This window comes from Mandrillus leucophaeus, unplaced genomic scaffold (assembly GCF_000951045.1).
Source record: "Mandrillus leucophaeus isolate KB7577 unplaced genomic scaffold, Mleu.le_1.0 Scaffold117, whole genome shotgun sequence".
Lineage (NCBI taxonomy): Eukaryota > Metazoa > Chordata > Mammalia > Primates > Cercopithecidae > Mandrillus > Mandrillus leucophaeus.
This window is the reverse complement of record NW_012099987.1, coordinates 1306355-1331373: the sequence shown is the minus strand read 5'-3', so window position 1 is coordinate 1331373 and position 25019 is coordinate 1306355. Positions and strand designations below refer to the sequence as shown.

The following is a 25019-nucleotide window of genomic DNA, read 5'->3' as shown; positions in this document are numbered from 1 at the left end:
CAAATGACCTATTTTACCCACTAACCACTGTCATTACATTTACAGTCTCTTCATTTTTATACAAACACATCTACACTAGAAACTTTATACACATACATTTTAGTTCGTACACTTTGTAGCTCTTTTACACAGGTGAAGTACATCACCAAACTTATCCAGCTTGTGTTTTTTAATAAAAATCCCACTCTGAAAGCAGACTTTAGGGAATTCAAGCAACAGTTGGTAAACGATGCCTGGTAGCCCAAATTCAGCCCAGTTCCTTTTTGTAAATTGTTGATTAAAACATAGCCACACGAATTCATTTATATATTGTCTATGGTTGTTTCTGCATTGTGAGAATTGAGTAGTTAGGACAGAAACTAGAAGGCCTACGAAGTTTAAGTTATTTATCTGACCCTTTATTGAAAAAATTTGCTAGCCTCTCCATGAAAACATTTTTCATTAAAAAACCTATTACATTTCAATTCGTATTACTGAATACTTAGCAAGATAAATTCTTTGAAAAGTGAATTTTTTTAAGTAGATGCCAAATAGTGAGAGACGCATTTCAGTGGAGATGGACAAATTGGAAAAAATAAAACCAATTCCTGCCCCAGAATTCCAACTGCAAAACTAAAACTAACTCTTCAATTGTAATAAGAACCTGGAACTACTGAATATATTTTGGAAAGTCCTCTTTGAAAAACCACAAAAAAATAAAGGATACAAGATTTTGTTTTGGATTTTCTGCGATGGCAATAATGAAGCTCAAAGCAGGTTTGCCTCCCTCAGAATAACCCTAAGTTAACAAAATCAGAAAAAGTTCCAACTAGAATATCTGCAGCATGAAGCTTAAATGGCTGTTAAAACTTTAAGGCAAGAAGTACATATCTTGACATTATTTTCCTGATAGGGCTATTCTGACATGTAATTTTATAGTGTGAATATTAGCAGGAAAGTTTCTTCTCTCTCCTATTTACAGCAAATGATGCCTCTGTAACAAACAGAGCATTTTATGTATGTAACAAACAGAGCATTTTATTTTTATTGCCGTTAGGGCACTGAAGACTATAAGCCTCTCTATGGCTTACCTTGCCAGCGTAACCACAGTAAAATTATGGTATCTGTTACCTTTCTTAAACAATATATCATCTATGATTTTGGGAAGAAAAAAAATCCCACACTTTATCTTGTACAGTTAACTAGTATTGAAAAAACACATACACTTTAAAATCTGTATTTCCTAGTTAGGGAATAAAATGTCCATTAGATTTTAGCACAGTAAAAAAATTATTGTGTAAACACAAACTTAAGATAAATTTAATTGAAAATGCTCATTACAGAAATTAACAATGCTTACCATTCTTTAAACACCATATACATTATTAATATATACTGTATATTTCCAATTAACTCCATTCTTAGGCTCAATTTAAGAAACACAATTGTAACATTTTATACAAAAAATACTTCACTAAGAAAGTAGACAAACTGCACAAAACAGTACAAGTATAATGTGCATAGCAAGATAGCTTGAAGCATTCTATGTATGGCTTTCTTTAAAATAAAACTATTAGGGGAATGGGCCCATTTGGGACCTACTGTTACAGTTGACATATGTAAACTGTTTCACATCTTTTTTAGGCACTTGCTAACAATAGTGTTCAATCCCTGAAAAACGAATTTACCTCAAAAACAAAATCTACATCTGAAATAAAAACCAAGAAAATAACATGGGTAAAGTCTTATATATTCCTTTTAAAGTAAACAACCAGTTTTATTAGTGCATGCACAGAACTAAACTGAAAGAAAATAAACTTATGCCAAAAATTTCTGTGCAAAATTTACATAACTAAAAGGTACAAAAATATGTACAGATTTGTTATATACAGAAAAGAAGCCCTGAAGTTTTCATCAATCAATGAAAATGTCATTAACACTTGTAACAATGTAACAAAAAATCATATAGCACGTAATTTTGTAATACAAGAACTCCATCATCCAAAGATCCAACAAAATTTGATCCAAACTTACAAGGTGAAAAATCTAAATCTATGATTCTGTTGTCATCATGAAAACATTCATTTTAAAACTCTGTTGGGCATGTCCCTTAGGAATCTATCCTAAGGTTTTATGCACTGCCTCTGGGTCCACTGTTGATGCTTCCTTTTTCAAATGCCAACAATCTGTATATATGTTTTGGGTTGTCAGTCACAGTAAGAAGCAGCTAACCGAAATGGTTTGTCCTAATTTGGACATGTTCAAATAATAAAGTGAATACAGACAAAAATATGATCTTGCTTCAGAACATTGTTTTGGTAAAAAATTTTAACTTTCAAGAAAAGCCACTTCCTTGGAAGTGCTCCTATGTTCCATTCTTTTTAAAGGGATGGGAACCAAGAAGAAAAAATGGCCATTTGTTTATGGTGGACAAACAACTTAAATGAGATAAGCATAGTTCTGTGCAAGGGGATCATCAGAGAATATAATCAAATTCACAACTATGTTCAAGTTCTTTAACCAAACTTTCAATGAGACAAAAAGTTTAAATTCTTCTCTTGAAGCTGCCCATCTACTGCAACGTTTGACATCGTCATTTAGAAAAAGAAAATCACCAGAGAGTGTTCCCAATCTCTAACATGTGACAGAGTTCAACTGGAAAACAAATTTACTTGCCAAAAACTCTTCAAGCATTATATGAGGTGTAACTGTAGTGAGTTAAATGTACTTTCAAGGAGCCTAATATCCTTCAAAATAACTATATTTAGCAGACATAGACTAACTTCTTTACCCAAATTCTCTCAAAGTATCTTCACAAATGTGAGAAACTCCTTCAGTTCTATGATGAAAGAGCTCTCCATCTCCAGAGGAGCTACACTTAGATGCATAAGGCTGGTGGAAGAAGAGAGGGAATGGGGGTGTCAGCCATTACCCTCTACTAAGAGTCACTAAAGAACTAAAGTGGGAAAATTGTTTTATCAAAATTTTCTTTAGCCCTAACTTCCCAAGAACACATGTTTAAAAAATTAAATCAAGGTACTTCTGTGCTGTGATTAGTTTCTTTCAAAACTTCTGAATGCAGGAATAGCAGTTTCAAATATCATACATACAACTTTTACTCTTCCACAGAAAGATAATCAACTTTTTAAGTGTTCAATTTCAGGTCCTATACTGAAGTAGAAAATGTCTGCATTACGGTAATTCAACCCATTGTTTTCTTCTAAGGTAATTTTACTTTTCTTTTCCTTGGTAATTATGGTAAACTATTCTAACATGTTCCAATCCCGAGTAGCTTCCATTAAATGTCTCTGCCCATGACCAGCCCAAGTATCCTGATTGTCAAATACTCTACCACAAAACCAACAGTTAAATTTAGCCTTCAAAATATTTTCAGAGGTAGTCTTCACAATCTGGTAATTGTTTTTGCTTGTCTTTTTCAGTGTTAATTTTAGCACAAATCTTTCTTTCACAGAACTAACAGGTTTAAATGTTTTGTGCCTCTTGGAATAATCATCGTAAGTTGTTTTAGGAGGGTTATAACAAACTGGTTTCAGTAAAGCATTTATAGTTCTTTTTGACAATGAAACCTTAAGTACACGTCCATTAAATTTAGCAATAGTTTTCATTACACTTACTACTTCTGGTGCATCTGCATCAGGATGATTCAAAACTACAACTGGTTGGTTTCTCCTAGGACATTTCACAAGCTGTTTAGAACTAAAAGGGAAAAGCCGCAAAGTTCTGACGGAATCTTTTGAAAGCCTAGGTCTGCTAAATCCAAAGGTTTCACGGACATCTTCAGGTTTTGCCTTTTCTTTACACTTTCTATGCAATGTTGCTTTTCTTCTCGGAGGTTCTTGGTAACTATCCCTACACTTTCGTTTACAGTTTCTGTTTCTAGATACAAAGGCAGTTTCAGAGTCTTGACTTCCATGAGTTTTTGTTTTTGAAAAAATTTTTTTGGAAGTCTTTTTTCTATTGAAGTTCCTCTCAACTGTACAATTTGTTTTACACCTTAATACTCTGGACTCTGAACAGTCACTGACACATATTGGTTCCTCAGAAGATTCTGGGCATGTTGCAGTAGAAGTTATCACAATTTCATTTGCTGGCATTAAGTCATCTAGTAAGAAGGGTAAGGCATCTCTAGAAGATTCTGGCTCTTTCTGCTCTCCTCCTATAATCTGATTAGATGGTACATTGTCTTTTTGCAATGAGGACGCAGAGTTGCTTACTGACAGATTATTAGCAGCAGTCACATTTAAAACAGGGTTAAAAATTTTCAGCAATATTCTTTGTGGTGTTCCTTCAGGTTTCTTTGGCTGTATATTTTGATAAGTACTATTTTGGACTAATTTGGGCTTAAGCAGCTCAGTTTTATTTGGCATCACACACTTTAAAAAAACAGCTTGTTTGCCATCAGGCAAGAAGGTATAAAGAGGTGGTTTTGGAAAAATCTCATTCTGCTGTTTTACTGAATCAGAGATATTCAACTTAGTGCTCTGTTGCTCGGATAGCATGTTAGGAATAAGAACAGCTTTCACAGAACTTGTTGGTTTCAAAACGTAAGGGCCTTTTAATGGCAAAGTATTTTCTGAGCTACTTTTCATGCTCAAACAACTGCCAATGCTGGAACAAAGTCCAGGTGTAAGACAATTATTGTTTGGTTCTACCTTCAAAATAGGTGTTTTGCAAGGCTCCTTAGTCATAGTTCCATGAGCTTGGGCACCCTCGGTTTTGACAGCGGAAACACCTTCAAGTTTCCCATTATTAAGTGTTAAAATCATCCCAGGTTTCTTGTTGACAACAAGAGAAGCAGGGATACCTTGTGAATTAACCAATGGAAGTGCATTTCCGGGAATAACCGGTAGCCCAGGCTTGTTAGTAATGTTCAGTGGTATTAAAAATCCTTTCGAAGTCTGAACAATTATAGTTTTTTTTTGTTCTGAATTTAAAAGTGGACTCTGCATATAAAAAGAACCTAAATTTTGTGTGGTGGCTCGTAGTTTGTCTTTTACAAGCTGCTGTGTTATTATTGCATCTGACTGAGTCTTAAGCAATGTGCCAAAACCTGAAATTCTAGGCATCTTCTCTGAATCTCTCACATCTTGTGGCATTGATGGCACTTGTTTTTCTTTTCCAAATTTCAAATTCAAATCATTTGTAGGCACATTAATACCCACACTGCCAGGTGGAACTGGGAAGATGCCTTGCACTTTGAAATCTTTCGAAGATTCAACAATTTTGCTTTCTCCCTCATGTTTTTGAAATGACTGGTCACAATGAAGTGGTAGGCCTTTATTTGGAGTGTTACTAGAGTCTTGTTTTACATCAGGTTTTATTCTCAATACATCCTGAAGCAATTGGTTTACTTCAGGTGGCAGAAATTCTGATGCCTGTTGGCTCTGGAGAGAGAAAACAGATGTGATTCTAGGCATCATAGGTGAATCGACATTAGAAAAGTCATCCCATTTAGATTTTTCAGTCGCACACTCTAAATTTTGATTTTCATTACTGTACAGGTTTTGTCCATCAATGTTTTGTCCTTTTTCTAAAACATACTGTTCTTCAATTTCAGATTTTGCTTTTAAAGTTCCATCTTTATCATTTAAAAGGCTAATAGATGCTAACAGACTATCTGGTTTTGAGGTCTCCTGCCTCACTAGTGATAAAAATGATTCACTAATTGGTTGCTGGACAACTGTTTTGCTGGATGAACATTCTCTTTGAGGGTTTTCACACACTGCTGTTCCTGAAAACCTACGACGTTTATTAGAATTATTCACTTTTGAGTAATTATGAAAAGGTAATGATCCTTGGTTGGAGGACTCAACAGGTAGCTCAGAGTTGACATAATTAATGCAATAATTATGCATATCTCCACTGCTGTATGCATTTGGTTTGGCAACACAGTTGACTTTATCTGGACTTTTAATGGTGGTACCTAATACCTCGGGGTGACTCTGAGTGAGATTATTTCCCCAGAAGTCAACATTATCTCTCGTTTCAAATTTTGTGGTCAAATTCACTGATGATGTAACCAATTCTGACGTTGTTGACAAAGAAGATACACTTTTCTCATTATCCATTGTTTGAAGCTTATTATTCCTTTGAGATATCAAAGTCATTTCCTTTTCTGAACTTGCTTTCCCTGAAAGTATAGAAGATGAACACGAAAATGGAGTAGCTGCTTTCATATAAACTGTATCATTTAACTCAGTTGTTACTCCTGTCAAAAATCCATTAGTGTCCAAAGTCTGGGGCTGCAAATTAGCAGTACTGTCCTTTGCAGCACCTGAGTGTGAGTCTGGTGAACATATATTTTGTTTGATAGGCACCAATTTTAATACAATATGCTGTTTTCCATCCATCATCTTGAAGCCCATAAACTTAGCACTATAGTTAGGGGGAACTGTTATTTTATTATTTTTCAGCATTAACAGTGTAGGTCCTAGTACAGCAGTCTTCATGAAACCTGAACTAGCATTTGGTCCCTCTTCAGCTTTATTACCTTGCCCAGTGGACACAGGAGTTGGCTTCTCTGACTCTGATTCAGGGGCTTTATCATTATTCTCACAGTGTAGTCCTTCATCCTTTTCTTCACTTAAATGCTCTTGAACAACATGGCTCTGGTCTTCAGATTTAGTCTGTGTCTTGTTCATTTTTTGAAGCACTTGTGTATTCTTTTCTATAATTCTATCACTTCCACTGTTAATTTTCTTACGTTTCCAGAATGTCTTCCTTGATGCACCTATTTTATATCTTTTCAGTATTAGCTTAAGTCCTGCTGAAGTCTTTGCCATTCTTTTTTCATATTTGTCTTTTTCCAGTTTTTCTTTTGCATATAAATGTTCTTTGTGCAAAGTTATAACATGTCTTACAAGGTGTTCTCTCTTGGTGGCACCATAGCTACAATATTGACAAGTGAAGGGAAAAGTACCAGAATGAATATGAAGGTGCTTCTGAAGCTCTCCTTTGGTAAAACATACATGATGACATTTACCACACTTATAATGAATTTCGTTATGTCTATGAATGTGCTGAACAAATGTGCCAACATCCTGGGTGGAGAACTTGCACTTTTCACATTGAAAATTACCATTAACACAATGTGTGGATGTGAAATGCTTTGTCAAGTTCAGTAAAGTATATACACTCTCATTGTTACAAATGTCACATTTTACTAAAGTGCTTCTATGGGTTCGTCTGTGTTGTTTAAATACCTGAAAGTCATTTGCTGAAAAGCTACACATTTCACAAGGATATGAAGGTAATTCGCCATGGTGCCACATTTGAAAGTGTTTCTGCAAATCATTTGGGCTGTATCGAGTGTTGTCTCGGCATTTTAAACAGCTGAAATTGAGTATTTTTGCAGACATTTTTATACCCTCTTCTTCAGCTCTCTCAGACTTATGAAGCAATGTACACTCCTCTACACAGCTTACAGTCTTTATACTGATGGATTTTCTTGCAGTCTGCTGTTTACTCTGAAATAATTTTCTGTATTTGTCAACTTCATGTTTCAATAGGACTTCATTTGGAATATTTATTTTTGGCAAATGAATTTTCACATTTTTTAGTTCATAATGAATACTTTCTGAAATTTTTGGTTTAAGTACTGATCTATCAACTATCTCATTTTTCACATCATAATCTTTTTTTAAAGTTGTTTGTTTTTCATCACAAAATAACTCTTTCTGTTCAGATGGCATGATTTAACCAAAAAAGTCCCAATTTCTTTTTTTCTGAAAACTCTTGAAGTTATCTGTAATTTAAACAGGAAACGATACTGTGTAGAGACATCTTCAAAATACAGGATTTTTCCCACAATAACTCACCTAAAATTAAACAAAGAATTGAAACTCTCATCACAAAAAATAATAGTAAATTTTGTATCTGTAAGTTCATTTTGGCACAAAGTAGGAATGTTAATCAAAAACACAAATTAAATATACAAAAGACTTGTTAAGTATTTTAAGAACAGCTTACCAAGAAGTAACAGTTTGAAGTAAAAATAACACTAATCTGGAAGTCAGGAAATGCAAGCTCTAGTTCCAGCTCTGCTGTGTGACTTTGGGAAAGCTTCAACTTCTCTGGACCTCAGTTTCCTCATCTAAAGAAAACCACAGTTGGATAAGTACGCTCAAGCACTAAGATTTTTATATTAAGGTGATAACACAGTTTTTAAACAAGACTTTAAAAATCTCAGAATCCTAAAAAGTTCCAATTACTCACATGTGGTTTATCCATATACTATTAACTTTTTCATTTGCTTAGTTGATCTAATAGTTATTCCCTGTGAGAATCCCAACAGACTTCTCTCCAGATTTTCTACTTCCTTAGCTCCTCAGAGATAATCTACAGTTAAATTAACAAAAGCTTCATTCATCTAACAGAAACAACCAAAGACAGTATCTGCTTATCATTACTAACAGGTTAGCAAACAAACAAACAAAAAGAACAAAAAGGAAGAAATTTAAAAGAACAGCAGCACCATTTTCCTGGTGTAGTCCTAAAGTTCATCTACTTACTACCTTTCTGGTTCCCTACCATTTTGCTATGTGGATTTATATCCCTAGAACTCTAGCCAGATGACAGCAAGGAAAAGCCCTTGGCAGATTAGAACATACCCATCACTACCTACCTGCATTAATTCAAGCACTTACTGGTCATGTTACTTTAGACAAGTCTCAACCTCTGTGTCTTAGTTCCTTCATCTGTAAAATGGGGGAAAAAATTAGTACTTCCCCTATGTCTTTCACAATGTTGTTGTGAATATAAAATGAGAAAATATATGTAAAAATATCCTTAAAAGTGCTATATAAATCATAGCTACCACTATTACTCTATGTGATTATCATATATGGGACATAACAATATATTGTTGAGACAGGAATCTGAATACTGAAGGTTCAGTCATTAAAATATCAAACTGCATTATTAGAAAAATTACATGTTTTTAATTTTGTGCTATATATATATGAATAGACAAAATCAGATAAGCTAAACAAAATAAAGTATAAATCACATTAAGCTCCCCATCCATAAATGTCTAGCCAAAGGTCTCAGCTTTAAACTTCAATTAATCTAAATGCCTATGAACTTTAATGTTTTAGAAATCCTTTACTGAGGGAATGATTAAAAGTTGAGTTACTTACATATTAAGAGATCTACAATAAATTAATCAGAAGGATACCAATTATTGAACTGTTTTACATGCCATGACTAACACAGTAAAATGTGAATCTAGAATGGGATGTTTAATACAAGATGAAGGCCTTATGAAGGGTTTTTAGGGCCCTAAAACAAGAAAAGCTGAAAAAGTAACTGGAACTGTCAGGAAACCAGGAGAAAACGCTGAGAAGAATTATCTGACTGCTATTCTTCAACAAAGATGGGGCTCACAGATGGTTTCAGAATGACTAGCAAAGTAGAGCACTTGCCTTTCTAGGAGAATGAACTAGACACTAATTACCAATAAGAGAAGGGCTCTACAATCCAACAGTCAGGTTTTAACTCACTGCTTTGTTAAGAGAAAAGAAAAGAAAAAAAAGAAAAGAAAGAAGAAAGGAAGGAAGAAAAAAAAGAAAGAAAAGAAAGGAAGGAAGGAGGGAGGGAGGAGAAAGAAAGGAAGGAAAGAAGGAAAGGAAAGGAAGAAAGAGAGAGAGAGAAAGAGAAAGAAAAGATTGATGACAGGGGCTCACTCTGTCACTCAGGCTGCAGTGCAGCAGCACCATCACGGCTCACTGCAGGCTTGACCTCCCAGGCTCAGGTGATCCTCCCACCTCAGCCTCCTGACGTGCAGCAGGGATTACAGGTATGCGCCACCATACCCAACTAATGTTCTGCATTTTTTGTAGAGATGAGGTTTCACCATGTTGCCCAGGCTGGGTGTAGAAAGAATTATATGAGTTTATTAAAAAGAAAATAGTATCACTAAATCATGTGTTCAGTTCTCCTTCAGGGACTAGGGCAAGAGTGGGGAAATGGAATATATGTAGAGGTAGGAAATCAAACTGTCTAATCTTGTAAGATACTCTAATATGTAACTCGGGGGAAATGGAATATATGTAGAGGTAGGAAATCAAACTGTCTAATCTTGTAAGATACTCTAATATGTAACTCAGGAGTCAAAATGGTTGTGAAATAAAACATAACAGACAGCTTTGGCTTCTTTCTCCAATAATGTCTCACTTAGACCTTGAGAATAGGATTATTAAAATGTAATACACACTTTTTCTGTTTGAGTATCAAAAAATTTTAAGATGCCTAGCAGATGGAAACTCAGTATTTACACTGCTTCTGTCCTATTTCACATTTGACACCTCTTCTGTACTACTCGAGTTTTCATGTGTTTTCACTAGTTTCAACTTCAAATACAAGAGGTTCAAAAGTTTCACTGCGAACATTTTTGTAAGTCAAAAAAATGGCATAACAATAAGGATAAAAGAGACCATCTTATTAGGAAATCCACTTAGCTCTTACTTAAGCTTGGTAACTGTTAAAGTTGAATGTCAATCTTCTTCGTATTTAATGGCATATACAATATAGCACTAGAGGAGTTTGTGTATTTTAGCTAGTTTGGGGTTTGTTATTTGCCCTCAAATTTTAAGTTTCTCTAGAGAGTCTATTATATGTCTTCAATTATGTTCAACTTGTTGCATGGAGAAGCAATCTGTGATGGTTAATTTTAGGTATCAACTTGACTGGATTAAGGAACACCTAGAAACCGATAAAACATTACTTCTGGGTTTGTCTGTGAGGGTGTTTCCAGAGACCAGGATGTGAGTCAGTAGATTGAGTGTGGCAGATTTGCCTCAGTGTGGGTGGGCACCATCCAATCGGCCAGGGGCCTTGGCAGAACAAAAAAGGAGAGAAAAGGATTTCCCCTGCCTCTCTCTTGGAGCAAGGACACTCTCTTCCTCCTGCCCTTGGACATCAGAACTCCAGGCTCTCTAGCCTTAGGACTCCAGGACTCAGACCAGCAGCCCCGCTTTGGTTAGGCCTTTAGCCTCAGACTGAGAATTGGACCATCGGCTTCCCTGGTTCTGAGGCGTTTGGACTTGGACTGAATCACACTACCAGCATCCCAGGGTCTCTAGTTTGCAGACAACCTGTTACAGGACTTCTCAGCCTCCATAACCATATGAGTCAATTCCCTTAATAAATCCCCTCTCATGTATTTATATATCTATCAATCTATATACAGTCCATGTTGCATAATTATGTTTTAGTCAACAATGAACCAAATAAACAAACGTGGTCTCAAGAGATTGTAATACTGTAATATTGTAATTTTGCTGCATCTTTTCTACATTTAGATACACAAATACTCATCATTGTGTTACATTTGCATACACTATTCAGTACAGTAACATGCTATACAGGTAGCCTAGAAGCAATAGGCTATACCACATAGCCTAAGTGTGTAACAGGTTCACCATCTAGGTTTTTGTAAGTACACTCTGATGTTCACACAATGACAAAATAACCTCATGACTCATTTCTCAGAACTTATTCCCATTGTTAAACAAGGTATGACTGTGTATGTATCTTATTGGTTCTGTGTCTCTGGAGAACTCTAATACACAAACCTGATATCTGACAGCAATTTATACAAAGGTTGCCACATATGGACAAAACATGTTGGCATGTTGCGAACATCTCAACATAAAAAAAGAAAAATTTTATTACAATTGTAATCCTCCAACCTATGAGCTGATGTTCTTTTTACCACAGTCCAATCTCTACCCACCAACAAAGATTGCTGGTTTTATTTATTTATTTATTTATTTATTTATTTATTTAGAGACAGTGTCTCACTGTCGCCTAGGCTGGAGTGCAGTGGCATGATCTCAGCTCACGGCAGCCTCAATCTCCCGGTCTCAAGTAATCCTCCCACCTCAGTCTCCCAAGTAACAGGGACTATAGGTATATACCATCACAGTATGCTAATTTTTGTATTTTTCTGCATAGATGAGGTTTTGCCATGTTGCCCAGGCTGGTCTTGAACTTCTGAGCTCAAGTGATCCACTTGCCTTGGCCTCCCAAAGTGCTGAGATTATAGGTGTGTGCCACGACGTCCAGCCCAGATTACTGGTTTTAAATGTGCTATTTAAACTACTGCCTTCTATATATGTATTATTACAGCATAAGACTTGACCAACATCTCAATAGGTCTTGAAATAATACAACTTTGTAAAAGTATTAAAATAATCTGTAGTTTCCTATAAGAACACGGCAACTGAAAACATCTGACTTCCTCCTCCTCCTAACTGCCTACTGAAACAACCAAACAATATAACTTAAAAACTCCTACAAAATGGCTAGGAACTAGAAAAACATTCCATATACATACAGCAAGGTGTCTGACAGGAAATGGTCTGGTGAGAGGGGAGTAAAAACAAACGCCGACCCACTGCCAACCACCATTTTTAAACAGGGAGTTCACTAGGAACATTCATCCAATCAATATTTAATGAGGATCTGCCCATTATACCCCAAGTAAGGAAGTGAGAGACATAATTCTGACTACTCCTACCCCTAAACATACCTTGGAAGATAAAGTGAGGCCTGAGTGAAAAAAAGCTGGAGCCCTTTGGGTGACAGAAGGCTCAGGCTGAGGTACAAGGAAGAAGGAAATTAATCCAGAACTTCAAGCTAGGTCCAGAGGCCAGAGTAGGGGATTGTTAGCACCAACTGTCAGGAGAGATGCAAAGAGGACATTATTTCTGAACAAAGATGAATCTTCCTACACCCACGGCTATCTTCCTCTGCTCAACAGCCCTGTCCTTTCGCCACATAACGGAATTATCTCTACACTGTCAGAAAAATAAATGAGGTTAAATCTCAGCTTCCCCTTCTCCTAACAAAAACACTGAGAAAATCTTGGTGTATTCTCTAGGAATTCATCTTAACCACCAATGCCAACAAAAAAAGATAAGTAGGCAGAAACATCACTGGATACAGCAGCTCTAAAAAGAGAAAATAATCTGAACCTTCTGAGAAACCTCTCCCCTGTTCTCCCACCCAGCTGTGACCATAATGAAAGTTATTGCAGTAAGGCCGGGAGTAGTGGCTCACGCCTGTAATCCCAACACTATGGGAGGCCGAGGAGGGCACATCACCTGAGGTCAGGAGTTTGAGACCAGCCTGGCCAACATGGTGAAACCCTATCTCTACTAAAAACACAAAAATTAGTCAGGCATGGTGATGGGTGCCTGTAATCCCAGCTTCTCAGGAGGCTGAGGCTCAAGAATCACTTGAACCTAGGAGGTAGAGGTGGAGACTGCAGTGAGCCGAGATCATGCCACTGCACTCCAAGCTGGGTGACAGAATAAGACTCTGTCACAAAACAAAAACAAAAACAAAAAACAAAAAGAAAGTTACTGCAATTAAAACAAAAAGAGAAAACTTAAAAAAAAATCAGATAATAACTAGCATATTGAAAAAAAGAGCATATTGAGGGCCGGGCGCGGTGGCTCAAGCCTGTAATCCCAACACTTTGGGAGGCCGAGACGGGCGGATCACAAGGTCAGGAGATCGAGACCATCCTGGCTAACCCAGTGAAACCCCGTCTCTACTAAAAAAAATACAAAAAACTAGCCGGGGGAGGTGGCGGGCGACTGCAGTCCCAGCCACTTGGGAGGCTGAGGCAGGAGAATGGCGTAAACCTGGGAGGCGGAGCTTGCAGTGAGCTGAGATCCGGCCACTGCACTCCAGTCTGGGCGACAGAGCGAGACTCCGTCTCAAAAATAAAATAAAATAAAATAAAAAAGAGCATATTGACTGTCATATAAGAGTGAACAAAGTAGATGCGGGAGCAATAATGATTTTGAAAATGAGAAAAAATTGTACCTAGGTTTTTGTTTATTTCCAATAAGACCTAAATTTTTAAAATCAAAGGCTCTCCAAATAACCAGGCAAGATTACAAGGTAGAAGGAGAATATAAAGCTCAGTATCTACAACTTATTCTTGTAAAAATTTTTAGCTTAAAAGATAAAAATGAAATGCTATCCAAAAAGGTGGTCATAGTTACCTTAAAAAAAGGGATTTTTCATCAGCAACACCACCTTTAATCAGATATCAATTTTTTTATTTTTATTTTATTTTTTTTTTTTGAGACTGAGCCTTGTTCTGTGGCCCAGGCTGGAGTGCAGTGGCACAGTCTCAGCTCACTGCAAGCTCCGCCTCCCAGGTTCAAGCCATTCTCCTGCCTCAGCCTCCCAAATAGCTGGGACTACAGACACCCACCACCGTGCCCGGCTAATTTTTTTTTGTATTTTTAGTAGAGATGGGGTTTCACCGTGTTAGCCAGGATGGTCTCGATCTCCTGACCTCGTGATCCACTTGCCTTGGCCTCCCAAGGTGCTGGGATCACAGGTGTGAGCCGCCACGCCCAGCCCAAACACCAATATTAATCAGACATTTTATTCACAACTCTAAACTCGAGAAGAAAATGGAATAATATTTATATAGAGTTCTGAGGTAACCCAAGATTAATTTCACATCCAGAAAAGTTCCATATGTGAGGGAAAAGCACAATTTTAGATATGCAAAGATTCAGAAAATATACTACATATGTACTCTTTAAAGAAAAAAGTTTTCAGTAAATACTTCAGCAAATTCAAATTTAAATCACAAAGAACTCAAAAAAAGTAATATAGAACAAATATCTATAAACAATATAACCTACAACACAGAAATGAATATAAACATTGTTATTAATATAGTTAAGAAAGCAGAAAAGACTGGATGGAGAAAAAGAACACTTGCGACAACAAATATTTAGAATTGCTTACAGCAAAATTCACAACGGAAAACAGCAGAAGAAACAACAGCAACAAAATTTTGGATACTGAAAAGCACATAAATGACCTTGCAGACAGTTGGGAAAGATAGCAACTAACACATTTTACATTCTGAATCTTTACGAGGCCTAAGAACTGGCAGCACCAAGCAACTCTGAAATGGGAGGAAGGAGTGAGGGGGAAGCTAAAACAGAAATTTGGAGAAAGCAGGTTGACTTTTAGTTAGATGCTAAGATTCTCTTCCTCACTCTATCAAGCTATCGGTTACTGTTGTTTCCCCACTACAGAAGTCTAGAGGCTTACTCTGTACAGTGGGTAAAACAGAATCTTTGTTTTCGGGGAGACCAGGCACAGGTGAGAGAGTAGGTACTACACCAAAACCAAGAGGATTAAATCACCACATACATGAGACACAAACCCTCACCTCATATCCCTTTTTTTTTTCTGCTTCTAGGTTGGCTCCTAGGTGACAACAATGCTCCTTAAACTATGGTCTGCTGATGGTCCATAAGCCATCTGTCACCAGTCCATGACAAGGTAAGTACCGAAACTGAAAATAAACATTTATAAACTAATACAGAAATTTTCAGAGTTAGGGTTATTATCTGTTAAATCTAATAATAAAAATACATACTTGTGTTTTATATGTTTTCATTTTTAAAATTTCATTATTCTGGCAATTTATTTTTATTATGCTTTAAAACTATCAGCTGTAATAGACTGAGAGGTAAAAGGGAAAAAAAAAAATCAGGCCAGGCGCGGTGGCTCATGCCTGTAATCTCAGCACTTTGGTAGGCCAAGACAGACAGATCACAAGGTCAGGAGATTGAGACCATCCTGGCTAACACGGTGAAACTCCGTCTCTACTAAAAATACAAAAAATTAGCCAGGCGTGGTGGTGGGCTCCTGTAGTCCTAGCTACTTGGGAGGCTGAGGCAGGAGAATGGTGTGAACCCGGGAGGCGGAGCTTGCAGTGAGCCGAGACTGAGCCACCACACTCCAGCCTGGGCGACAGAGCGAGACTCCGTCTCAAAAAGAAAAAAAAGGAAAAAAAATCCTAGAGCTTCACCAGCTGGAGAAGCACTGGGCCAGATTCTGGTGCCTGGCCCAGTCCAAAGAGCTCCCCACAGTGGGAGTCAAAACTTTGTGTTACAAACCCTTCTATGGGTTCAGACTGGGCTTTCCAGGAGCTTCTGAGACACAAGCAGACAGCCAAGGATTACCAGATATCTGAGAAAACCCTCTAATATTAGTTCAAGATCCAGACCAAATAAATTAAAAAAAAGTGATTTGTTAGAAACTGAGACTATGTATTAAGACAATTTTTTTTTTTTAGATGGAGTTTCACTCTTGTTGCCCAGGCTGCAGTGCAATGGCACGATCTTGGCTCACTGCAACCTCTGCCTCCCAGGTTCAAGCAATTCTCCTGCCTCAGCCTCCCTAGTAGCTGGGATTATAGGCATGGGCCACTACACTCAGCTAATTTTGTATTTTTAGTAGAGACGGGGTTTCTCCATGTTGGTCAGGCTGGTCTCGAACTCCCGACATCAGGTGATCCGCCTGCCTCAGCCTCCCAAAGTGCTGGGATTACACGTGTGAGCCACCGTGCCTGGCCAAGACAATACATTTTTAAAAATTCACTGATTTCCAGGGATATAAGAAGTAAGAACAGGATGCCACAAAAAGGGAACATCAAAAGAACAAAAAGAACTCTAAGAAATAAGAAAACATAAAGAAGCAAAAACGGGCAATGGAAGGGCTGTAAGGTAAAGGTGAAATAACTTCTCAAAAAAAAACAAAACACAGAGATGAAAAACAGGAGAAACAAGGTAAGAAAGTTAGAGGAGCAACCTAGGAGGTCTAACATTTGACTAACAGGAGGGCAGGAAGAGAGTACAAAGAAAAAGAGGAAGGAAATCATCAATAAAATAACTTTTTAAAGTACTGAGCTGTAGGAAAGCAGTTTCCAGGATGAAAACGTCCACCAAGTGGACATTTTCAAGTGCTCAGTGTAAAGTACGAAGGCATATCATTGCAAAGATTCATAACAGTAGAAGCAAAATCCAGTTTCTAAAAAGAAACAAAAAAGGTCAGAAAACAAATTAGAAATCAAATAACAACAATAACAACAATAACAGATGGACAAAGACAAAGGGGCAATATCTTCGAATTCTGGCATAAAGTTTCAACCGAGAATTTTACATTTAGCCAAAGGTCTAAGTATAAGGGTAAAATGAAGACATGCAAAATCTCAAAATTTACCTGCCAGACATCCTCCCCCAAGTTGTTACTATAAGATATACTCCAACAAAATGAAAGAATAAACCAAGAGAGAGAAAGACATGAAATATATGCATTGTGAGATCAAATGGAATAGAGAGAAGTAAATAACATCCCCAAGATGATGGTAAAGGGAAATACCAGGATAACAAACAGTTGCACCACAGATCACATGCTCCTGTCAGTCCAAAGACAAGACATCTTCGACATCAAAAGACACATTGAGGACTTCTACCGCCAAAAACATCACTGACACTGTACCATCTTTTCAACCACTGGACAGAATCCCCAGGTGAGCCTGACCCAGATTCTTATCTGTATTTGGCTTGTATTGGCATAAACTCATCATATTCCTGCTTTTCCCTCCATACCTTTATATCCAGATCAACTGCATGGTGAGCTTAGAAACCAAGATTACAGAGCAGCCTCTCTCAGACATCCACTATCTGGTCTATACTCTGGGCCTGCCAGATTCTCTGATTACAGTGAGCCCTAAGGTTGCTAGGATTCACTCATGACTTACCTAGACCTCCCCAAAAGCGGCTCTGGTAAATTCTAGGGAAGCTAAAACCAGACTGTGATCTACGTATGCTATTACCTTAACTTCTCCTGGGAGCCTTCATCTACTAGTGCCACTGTTACCCTTTCACTGTACAGCTAGATTTAGGCTTGCTACCAAAGTTTCAAAACTAAACAATTTGGTGTTTATAGTCATCAAAATACCAAAAGTTAGAACGGTAGTTTCATATTGGTTAGGAGCAGAGAGGAGGATATGACCAGAGAGAACACAATGAGGGTAGAGGAAAGGAGCTTCTGTTTTTCAAACAGTTGGTATGCAGATATTTATCTTTAAACCATACACACAGTGTGCATTTGGTACATAAACACATTTCATAATAAAAATAAAAACAAGTTACAAACTGGGCAAAAGACCCAAAGAAGAAAGTCACAGAGGAATATAAGTGAAAACACGCCCAACTTCACTAGAATTCAAAACAAACAAAAATGAGAAAACTTCTGCCAATCAGACTGCAAAAGATGTTACATATTTGTAATACCTAGTGTTGGTCAGTAAGGGAAAAAAGGCACAATGATATACTAATGATGGAGATAAAACTGGCGTGACTTTTATAAAGAACAGTTTGCAATACATACATAAAAAGTCTGGGGGAAAAGGCATACAACTTCTGATTCACTTCTAGAAATGCATCCTAAAGCTAATAATCAGAAATATTATTTGTGCCATTGTTTATAAAATCACAAAATTAAAAATAAGTATCCACCAATAAATAATGATTAAATCAAGTATGGTATTTTAAGGGAATATTATGCAATCTAAAAATCAATACTGTAAACTCACATTTATTAACACAATGATATGTAACATACCTTAAGTGAAGAAAAAATTAACAGTAGACATAATAGAGTTTAATTTGTTCAAATACTGATAGATGGATACAGAATGGATAAACAAATGTGTAAAAAGTAAAAAGTCAAGAACACACATAAAAAAATGTTCCTAGTGATCACTGGTTACTCTTAGGTCAGTGTTTCATAAAATGCTGTCTTAGATCACCAGGGCCTCCACACTGGCATACTACCTTATGATAGCACAAGCAAACAACTTACATTTGGATGTTGTGAAAACAGCAATCTTTTTGCCTCTAGACTGCAATTTTATGAAACTTTATGAAATAAAGTGGCATGAAGCCATGATAATTTTGAAATTCTCAAACAAAGCAAGTGACTTCTGTGGTAAACCAACTGAGTTTTTCTTAAACAAACTCAAAATAATATACTTGCTGCCAGTATAAAATAGGAGAATGTTGACACTAAAGGTGAAGAAGAAATCAAAACAATATAGGTATCATTCAATTCTGTGTTCCCCATATCAACACACACATACCCACTCATACCAGTGCAGAGAACGCTTTAACACCAGCGTCAAAGTTAATGGTAAACAAACACTCAAGAGAATGATGAATTATGTTACTAAATTTCACTCATGTTATATAAATTCATGCTCTAAGTGTTTTTAGTTTGTTTAACAATTAATTTGTGAGGAATAAGGCTACCTAAAAAGTAATGGGAATTAATACAACCAGAATAGCAATTATGTATGCAGTGTTGTTACATAAATAAAAAGATGTGGTTGGGAGCAGTGGCTTACACCTGTAATCCCAACACTTTGGGAGGCCAAGGTGGGAAGATCACCTGAGATCAGGAGTTCAAGACCAGCCTGACCAACATGGTGAAACCCCATCTCTACTAAAAATACAAAAATCAGCCGGGTGTGGTGGCCCATGCCTGTAATCCCAGCTACCTGGGAGGCTGAGGCAGGAGAATCACTTGAACCCAGGAGATGGAGGTTGCTGAGATCGTGCCACTGCACTCCAGCCTGGGCAACAGAGAGGGACTCCATCTCAACAAAAAAATAAAAAGATACATGTATTTTATACAAAAACAAATGGTATTCAACTAACAATATGGTTCCTGATCTTGATACTGTTAAAAGAAATACTAAAAATTTTAACACCCATTTAATTTTGCCTATATATTTCTTTCTATATGCTATACAAAGAAATGAACAGCAACTATAATGTTGAACTATTTTTGCAATATGCAGCATATTATTCTTTAATAAAGTGCTGAATTTCATCTGACAAAATGTTATTTAGATTTTTTTTCTTTTTTTTTTTTTGCTATCTATAACAGTTTTGGCAGTGGTATTACAGAGGGTTCGTAAAATGGATTGCGGTACTTACCACTATTTCATCTGCTCTGAAATAGTTCACTAACCAAACTACTGACCATAGTTTAATTTTTGTTCTTTCCTTAAAATTATACAGACTGCACCAAGAACACCATATGGAACTAGTAACACTTCAGCTTTTTAGACCTTACAACCTTTGCAAGTCCTTCTGTGGTTTCTGGGCTCTTTAGATTTTCTACTGCTTGAGTCACTTTGGTATTCCTTGATAATACTCAATTTTGTATACTCACAAAAACCTCACTTTTAAGAATACCCTACCCCCTAAAAAGCGTAACATATAAATATATATATCAGTATCACTTAAATGCCCAGGAATAGGAAAATTATAAAATAACGGAACATCCACATGAAATTATACAGAAAGAAGTATGTGTACTGAATTGACTTCAAACAATATTTATTCTACCTAATATATATTTTTTTATTTTGAAAAGAAGATGTAGGCTGGGCATGGTGACTCATGCCTATAATCCTAGCACTTTGGGAAGACAAGGTGAGTGGATGGTTTGAGTTCAGGAGTTCAAGACCAGCCTGGGAAACATGGCGAAACCCCATTTCTACAAAAAATACAAAAATTAGCTAAGCGTGGTGGCGTGCGCCTGTAGTCCCAGCTACTCGGAAGGCTGAGGTGGAAGCATTGCTTGAGCTTGGGAGGTCAAGGCTGCAGTGAGCCATGATCATGCCACTGCACTCCAGCCTAGGTGACAGAGCGAGACCCTGTCTAAAAAAACAACGACGAAGGAAGCTGCAGACTGAGGCACAGAATACATTTTTAAAGTAGGAGAAATGATCCTCATTTTCATGTCATTTTCATGCTAAGAGGAAAGATCTTATAAGCATACATGTATACAAGCAAGATCTGCAGAAGGGTATCCTCCAAACTACTGACGATAGTTTAATTGTTTTTTAAAAAAATGACAGCATGGCATAGCAAAAAACAAACCAGAAAACCAAATCAACAGGAGAAAAATAATCAGCTCTCCTAAGAACCCTGACTGAAACCAAGAGGGCAATGTCACCACCACAAGCCTTTATGAGGTCTGCCTATATATTCCTACTCCTGAATTCCAGGAAATTCTGTATCCTTAAAGTAATTTCCGCTTTCAACATAAGCTAGCTCACATTGGTTTCTACTGCTTGTAATCAGAGGCTTCTTAATACAAAAAGTTGACAAATCAATGATGACTGTGTTTACTTCACAGAAAGGTAGGTTTTGTGAGGACCCTTTAAAGAGTAGCAGGACTTAAACATGTAAGAAAGGAGCAAAGGCAATCTAAACCAGAAGAACAGAAGAAAGAAACAATGAAAGGAAACTATTTTTCTCCCAAGGTACCACAGGGTCTAGATCAAAAAGAGAATGCACGATGGGGAGGTTAAGTGAGAACAGACTACAGAGGACAGATCTGAATTGGAAATGAAAGATTAACAGAAGCAATTGTCAATTTATGAACAGAAAAAAGTTATAAAAGATGTACATTAGAAATATTAGAAGGGTACTAGAAAGCAAGATAAACTGGAGAAAGAGTAAAAATAGAAAGGAGGAAATTAAATGACTAGAGTGACAATCCAAATAAAAAGTGAGGAGCCAAGGAACTAGTAATGTTAACATACATAGGTCAGAAATCACAGGTGGGCGCAGTGGCTCACCCCTGTAATCCCAGCACTTTGCGGGGCCAAGGCAGGCGGATCACCTGAGGTCAGGAGTTCAAGAATAGCCTGGCCAACATGGTGAAACCCCATCTGTACTAAAGATACAGCCGGGCATGGTTGTGGGTACCTGTAATCCTGCAGGAGGCTGAGACACGAGAATCACTCGAACCCAGGCGGCAGAGGTTGGCAGTGAGCCAACTGCCAACTGCACTCCAGCCCAAGTGACAGTGAGATTCTATTGCAATAAAAAAAAAAAAGAAAAAAAAATAGAAATCACACATTGGGTCCAGAAAGACTTTTAAAAGATAATTCCCAAAGTACAATGCCAAAGATAAGGAAGATTTGAAGAGTTCATCAAAAGGCAACATTCCTAGACAGTTGTATTTGCTTTCTACGATAATTAAAAGTCAAAGGCATTCTACAGAGTCTAAAAAGGAAGAATCTATGTGCTATTTAACTATATTCAAGTTGCTTAAAAACCAAAGAAAACTAGAAAACTCTAGCTTTAGCTTAGCTATATTCGTGACTCAGCATGTAGCTCTGTAAGTTGTCTCATCACATAGAAAACTACCGCATTCCTTAAGTCATTCAATCCTTTTTCTGTAGATTAATACAGGCAAAACAGTCATATGAATGAATACATTACTGGTGATAAAACCAAAGCAGCATGTACAGTAAAAGCTTACTGAAAAATATAAGGTTCTGCTAAAAGGAGTCTAGAAACACACACACACACACACACCCCCCTAAGAATATTACTTTCAAAGCAGAATCTATTTTAGTACCCTCAAAATAACTATTACCTATTCATTACTTGAAACAAACATTTTGGGCTTACTTTTTTTTGTACCTGTTTTAAGTTTTCCGAAAGTTTACCTGCAAAACTAATGCCTATCACATTTTAAGAGAGTGCAAGAAATGGTTTTATACCAGTTTACATACATAACCAAATCCAGCTCTTTCCAAATCACTGTGGTTTAATGAACAACTTAAACATGGAAAAAGAAATGTAGGCCAGGCACAGTGGCTCAGGCCTATAATCCGAGCACATTGGGAGGCAGAGGCGGGAGAACTGCTTGAGCCCAGGAGTTCAAGACCAGCCTGAGCAATACAGTGAGACCTCATCTCTACAAAAGCATTTTAAAAATTAGGCAAGTGTGGTGGCATGTGCCTGTATTCCCAGCTACTCAGGAGGCTGAGGTAGGAGGATCACTTAAACCTGCGTGGCAGAGGTTGCAGCAAGCCAAGCACCACTGCATTCCAGCCCAACAGAGCTAGACCATGTCTCAAAAAAAAAAAAAAAAAGAAAAAAGAAAGAAATGTAGGGTTAATCATGCAAAACTAATTAAATACAGATCTGGAAATGTTCAAAATTCTAGTGTATCTGTGGGTCACATACTATTCTGGTATGCAGTTGATATTGGTACACAATTATAAAGGAGTTTAAAATTAAAAATTAAAATACAGAAGCGGTTCTAGGTTCAGGTAAACCTTACTCTTTATTACTCCCTGAAACTATGACTTCTCACTGTGCCCAATATAAAAGATGCTTACCCACACATACACCTTTATTGACCTTTGTTCTGTTCATATAATTTTCGGTCACCAGGCATGGCATCTCTTTCCCTCTATCTAAATTCAATACTATTCAAACCTCCTTTCAAATTCTGCTTCCTATAGGGGCATGTAACCTTCTACAATACACACTAAATCTCTCCTTTCTCTGAATATCCACTGAAAGAGTAGCCAGTGCTCACCATTTATTACAAACTGCTTTATACTATTCCATAATTTCATTAAAGTTTTACCTCCCTAGATAATTTATAAGCTTCCTAAACGCAAGTTTTACTTAATATTTCTCGCTTTTTCCTCACAAAAACCAGAAGACTCGGTAAACAGGTACCTAACCCATATATTTTTAAGCGATTCATTCTCTCATTTTCAAATCAAATATGACTATGATTTTAGATTAAATCAATTCATAGCGAACTTCAAAGAGCATGTAAACTTTTTTTGCTGCAATAATTTGGAACTTGGTTTAAAACACACTGAGTCAGAAACCACTCCCACAACCCCCCATCTTTTTTTTCACTCTGTCTCCCAGGCTGAAGTGCAATGGCATAATTATGGCTCACTACAGCCTCGCCAGGGCTCAATTGATTCTTCCACCTCAGTCTCCTAAGTAGCTGGGACTACAGGTTTGCACCACCATGCCAAGCTAATTTGCCCAATTTTTTTTTTTTTTTAGAGATGGGGTTTCACCATGTTGCCCAGGTTGGTCTTGAACTCCTGGTCTCAAGCAATTTGCCCACCTCAGCCTCCCAAAGTGCTGAGACTAGAGACATGAGCCACCACACTCTGACAGAAATCACCTTTTTAATAGGTAGGAATTGGGAGAAAAATCTGAATTAATTTGTCCAAAGTGACATAAGTACCATTGAATTCAGTATAGGAAAGGGATTATTTTCATCTCTTGCTCTTTTCTTCTGTTTGTCATTTCGCGGTGACAGTGATTTAGAATAGGCAGATTTTGATTTGGAATACACGAGAGGAGGGAAGAAAATCAAAAGATGTACTGCTGCTTGCTGGGAGAACATGTTATCACATGATCCATTCCTGCTCAGCTTCACTAAATAATATAAATGGTTTAAGTTTTCTCTAGGTCTATACAGCACCTGCCTCCATGATTAGAAACTGTATGTCCACATTTTAGTATGTGGCACTAAAATCCATACACTTTCACGAGCCAGAAATCAAGATTCATCCTTGATTCCTCCATCCCTTACTTCCCACACTGACCCATAAGCAAGCCTGGTCAACTCTATCTCAAAACCAGATCTTGAGCTCATGCCTACCCCAGCACTTTGTGAGGCTGAGACAGGTGGATCAACTGAGGTTGCAAGTTTGAGACCAGCCTGACCAACATGGAGAAACCTCGCCTCTACTAAAAACACAAAAGTAGCCGGGTGTGGTGGCGCATGCCTGTAATCCCAGCTACTCGGGAGGTTGAGGCAGGACAATCACTTGAACCCAGGAGGTGGAGGTTGTGGTGAGCCAAGATCGTGCCATTGCACTCCAGCCTAGGCAATAAGAGCAAAACTCCGTCTCGAAAAAACAGAAACAAAAACCAAAATAGAAACAACAGATCTTGTATTTCCCTTCTTCTCTTCCTGTCCACTGTCATCATCTTAGTCCAGGCCACCATCATTTCTAACATGAATGAAAATAGTCCTCCCAGGCTGGGCGCGGTGGCTCAAGCCTGTAATCCCAGCACTTTGGGAGGCCGATATGGGCGGATCATGAGGTCAGGAGACCGAGACCATCCTGGCTAACACGGTGAAACTCCCTCTCTACTAAAAAATACAAAAAACTAGCGGGGCGAGGTGGCGGGCGCCTGTAGTCCCAGCTACTCGGGAGGCTGAGGCAGAAGAATGGCGTGAACCCGGGAGGCAGAGCTTGCAGTGAGCTGAGATCCGGCCACTGCACTCCAGCCTGGGCGACAGAGCGAGACTCCGTCTCAAAAAAA

General features: G+C 37.6%; 1 protein-coding gene across 4 annotated transcripts in view; it reads right to left on the bottom strand.

Annotated features, from left to right (window-relative positions):
* Positions 1-266: 266 nt before the first annotated feature.
* Positions 267-25019, bottom strand: part of ZNF518A (zinc finger protein 518A) — a 34973-nt gene continuing 10220 nt past the window's right edge. The window contains exons 4-7 of one of the 4 annotated variants that reach the window (XM_012000083.1): positions 12533-12678; positions 8624-8696; positions 7969-8092; positions 267-7817 (exon numbers count right to left, since the gene is read on the bottom strand). In XM_012000083.1, the coding sequence (XP_011855473.1) occupies positions 3243-7691 (4449 nt within the window). In that variant the 5' untranslated portion in view covers positions 7692-7817; positions 7969-8092; positions 8624-8696; positions 12533-12678 and the 3' untranslated portion in view covers positions 267-3242. The remainder of the gene's footprint in view (positions 7818-7968; positions 8093-8623; positions 8697-12532; positions 12679-25019) is intronic. The other 3 variants (XM_012000090.1, XM_012000077.1, XM_012000068.1) reach the window with 3 other exon arrangements.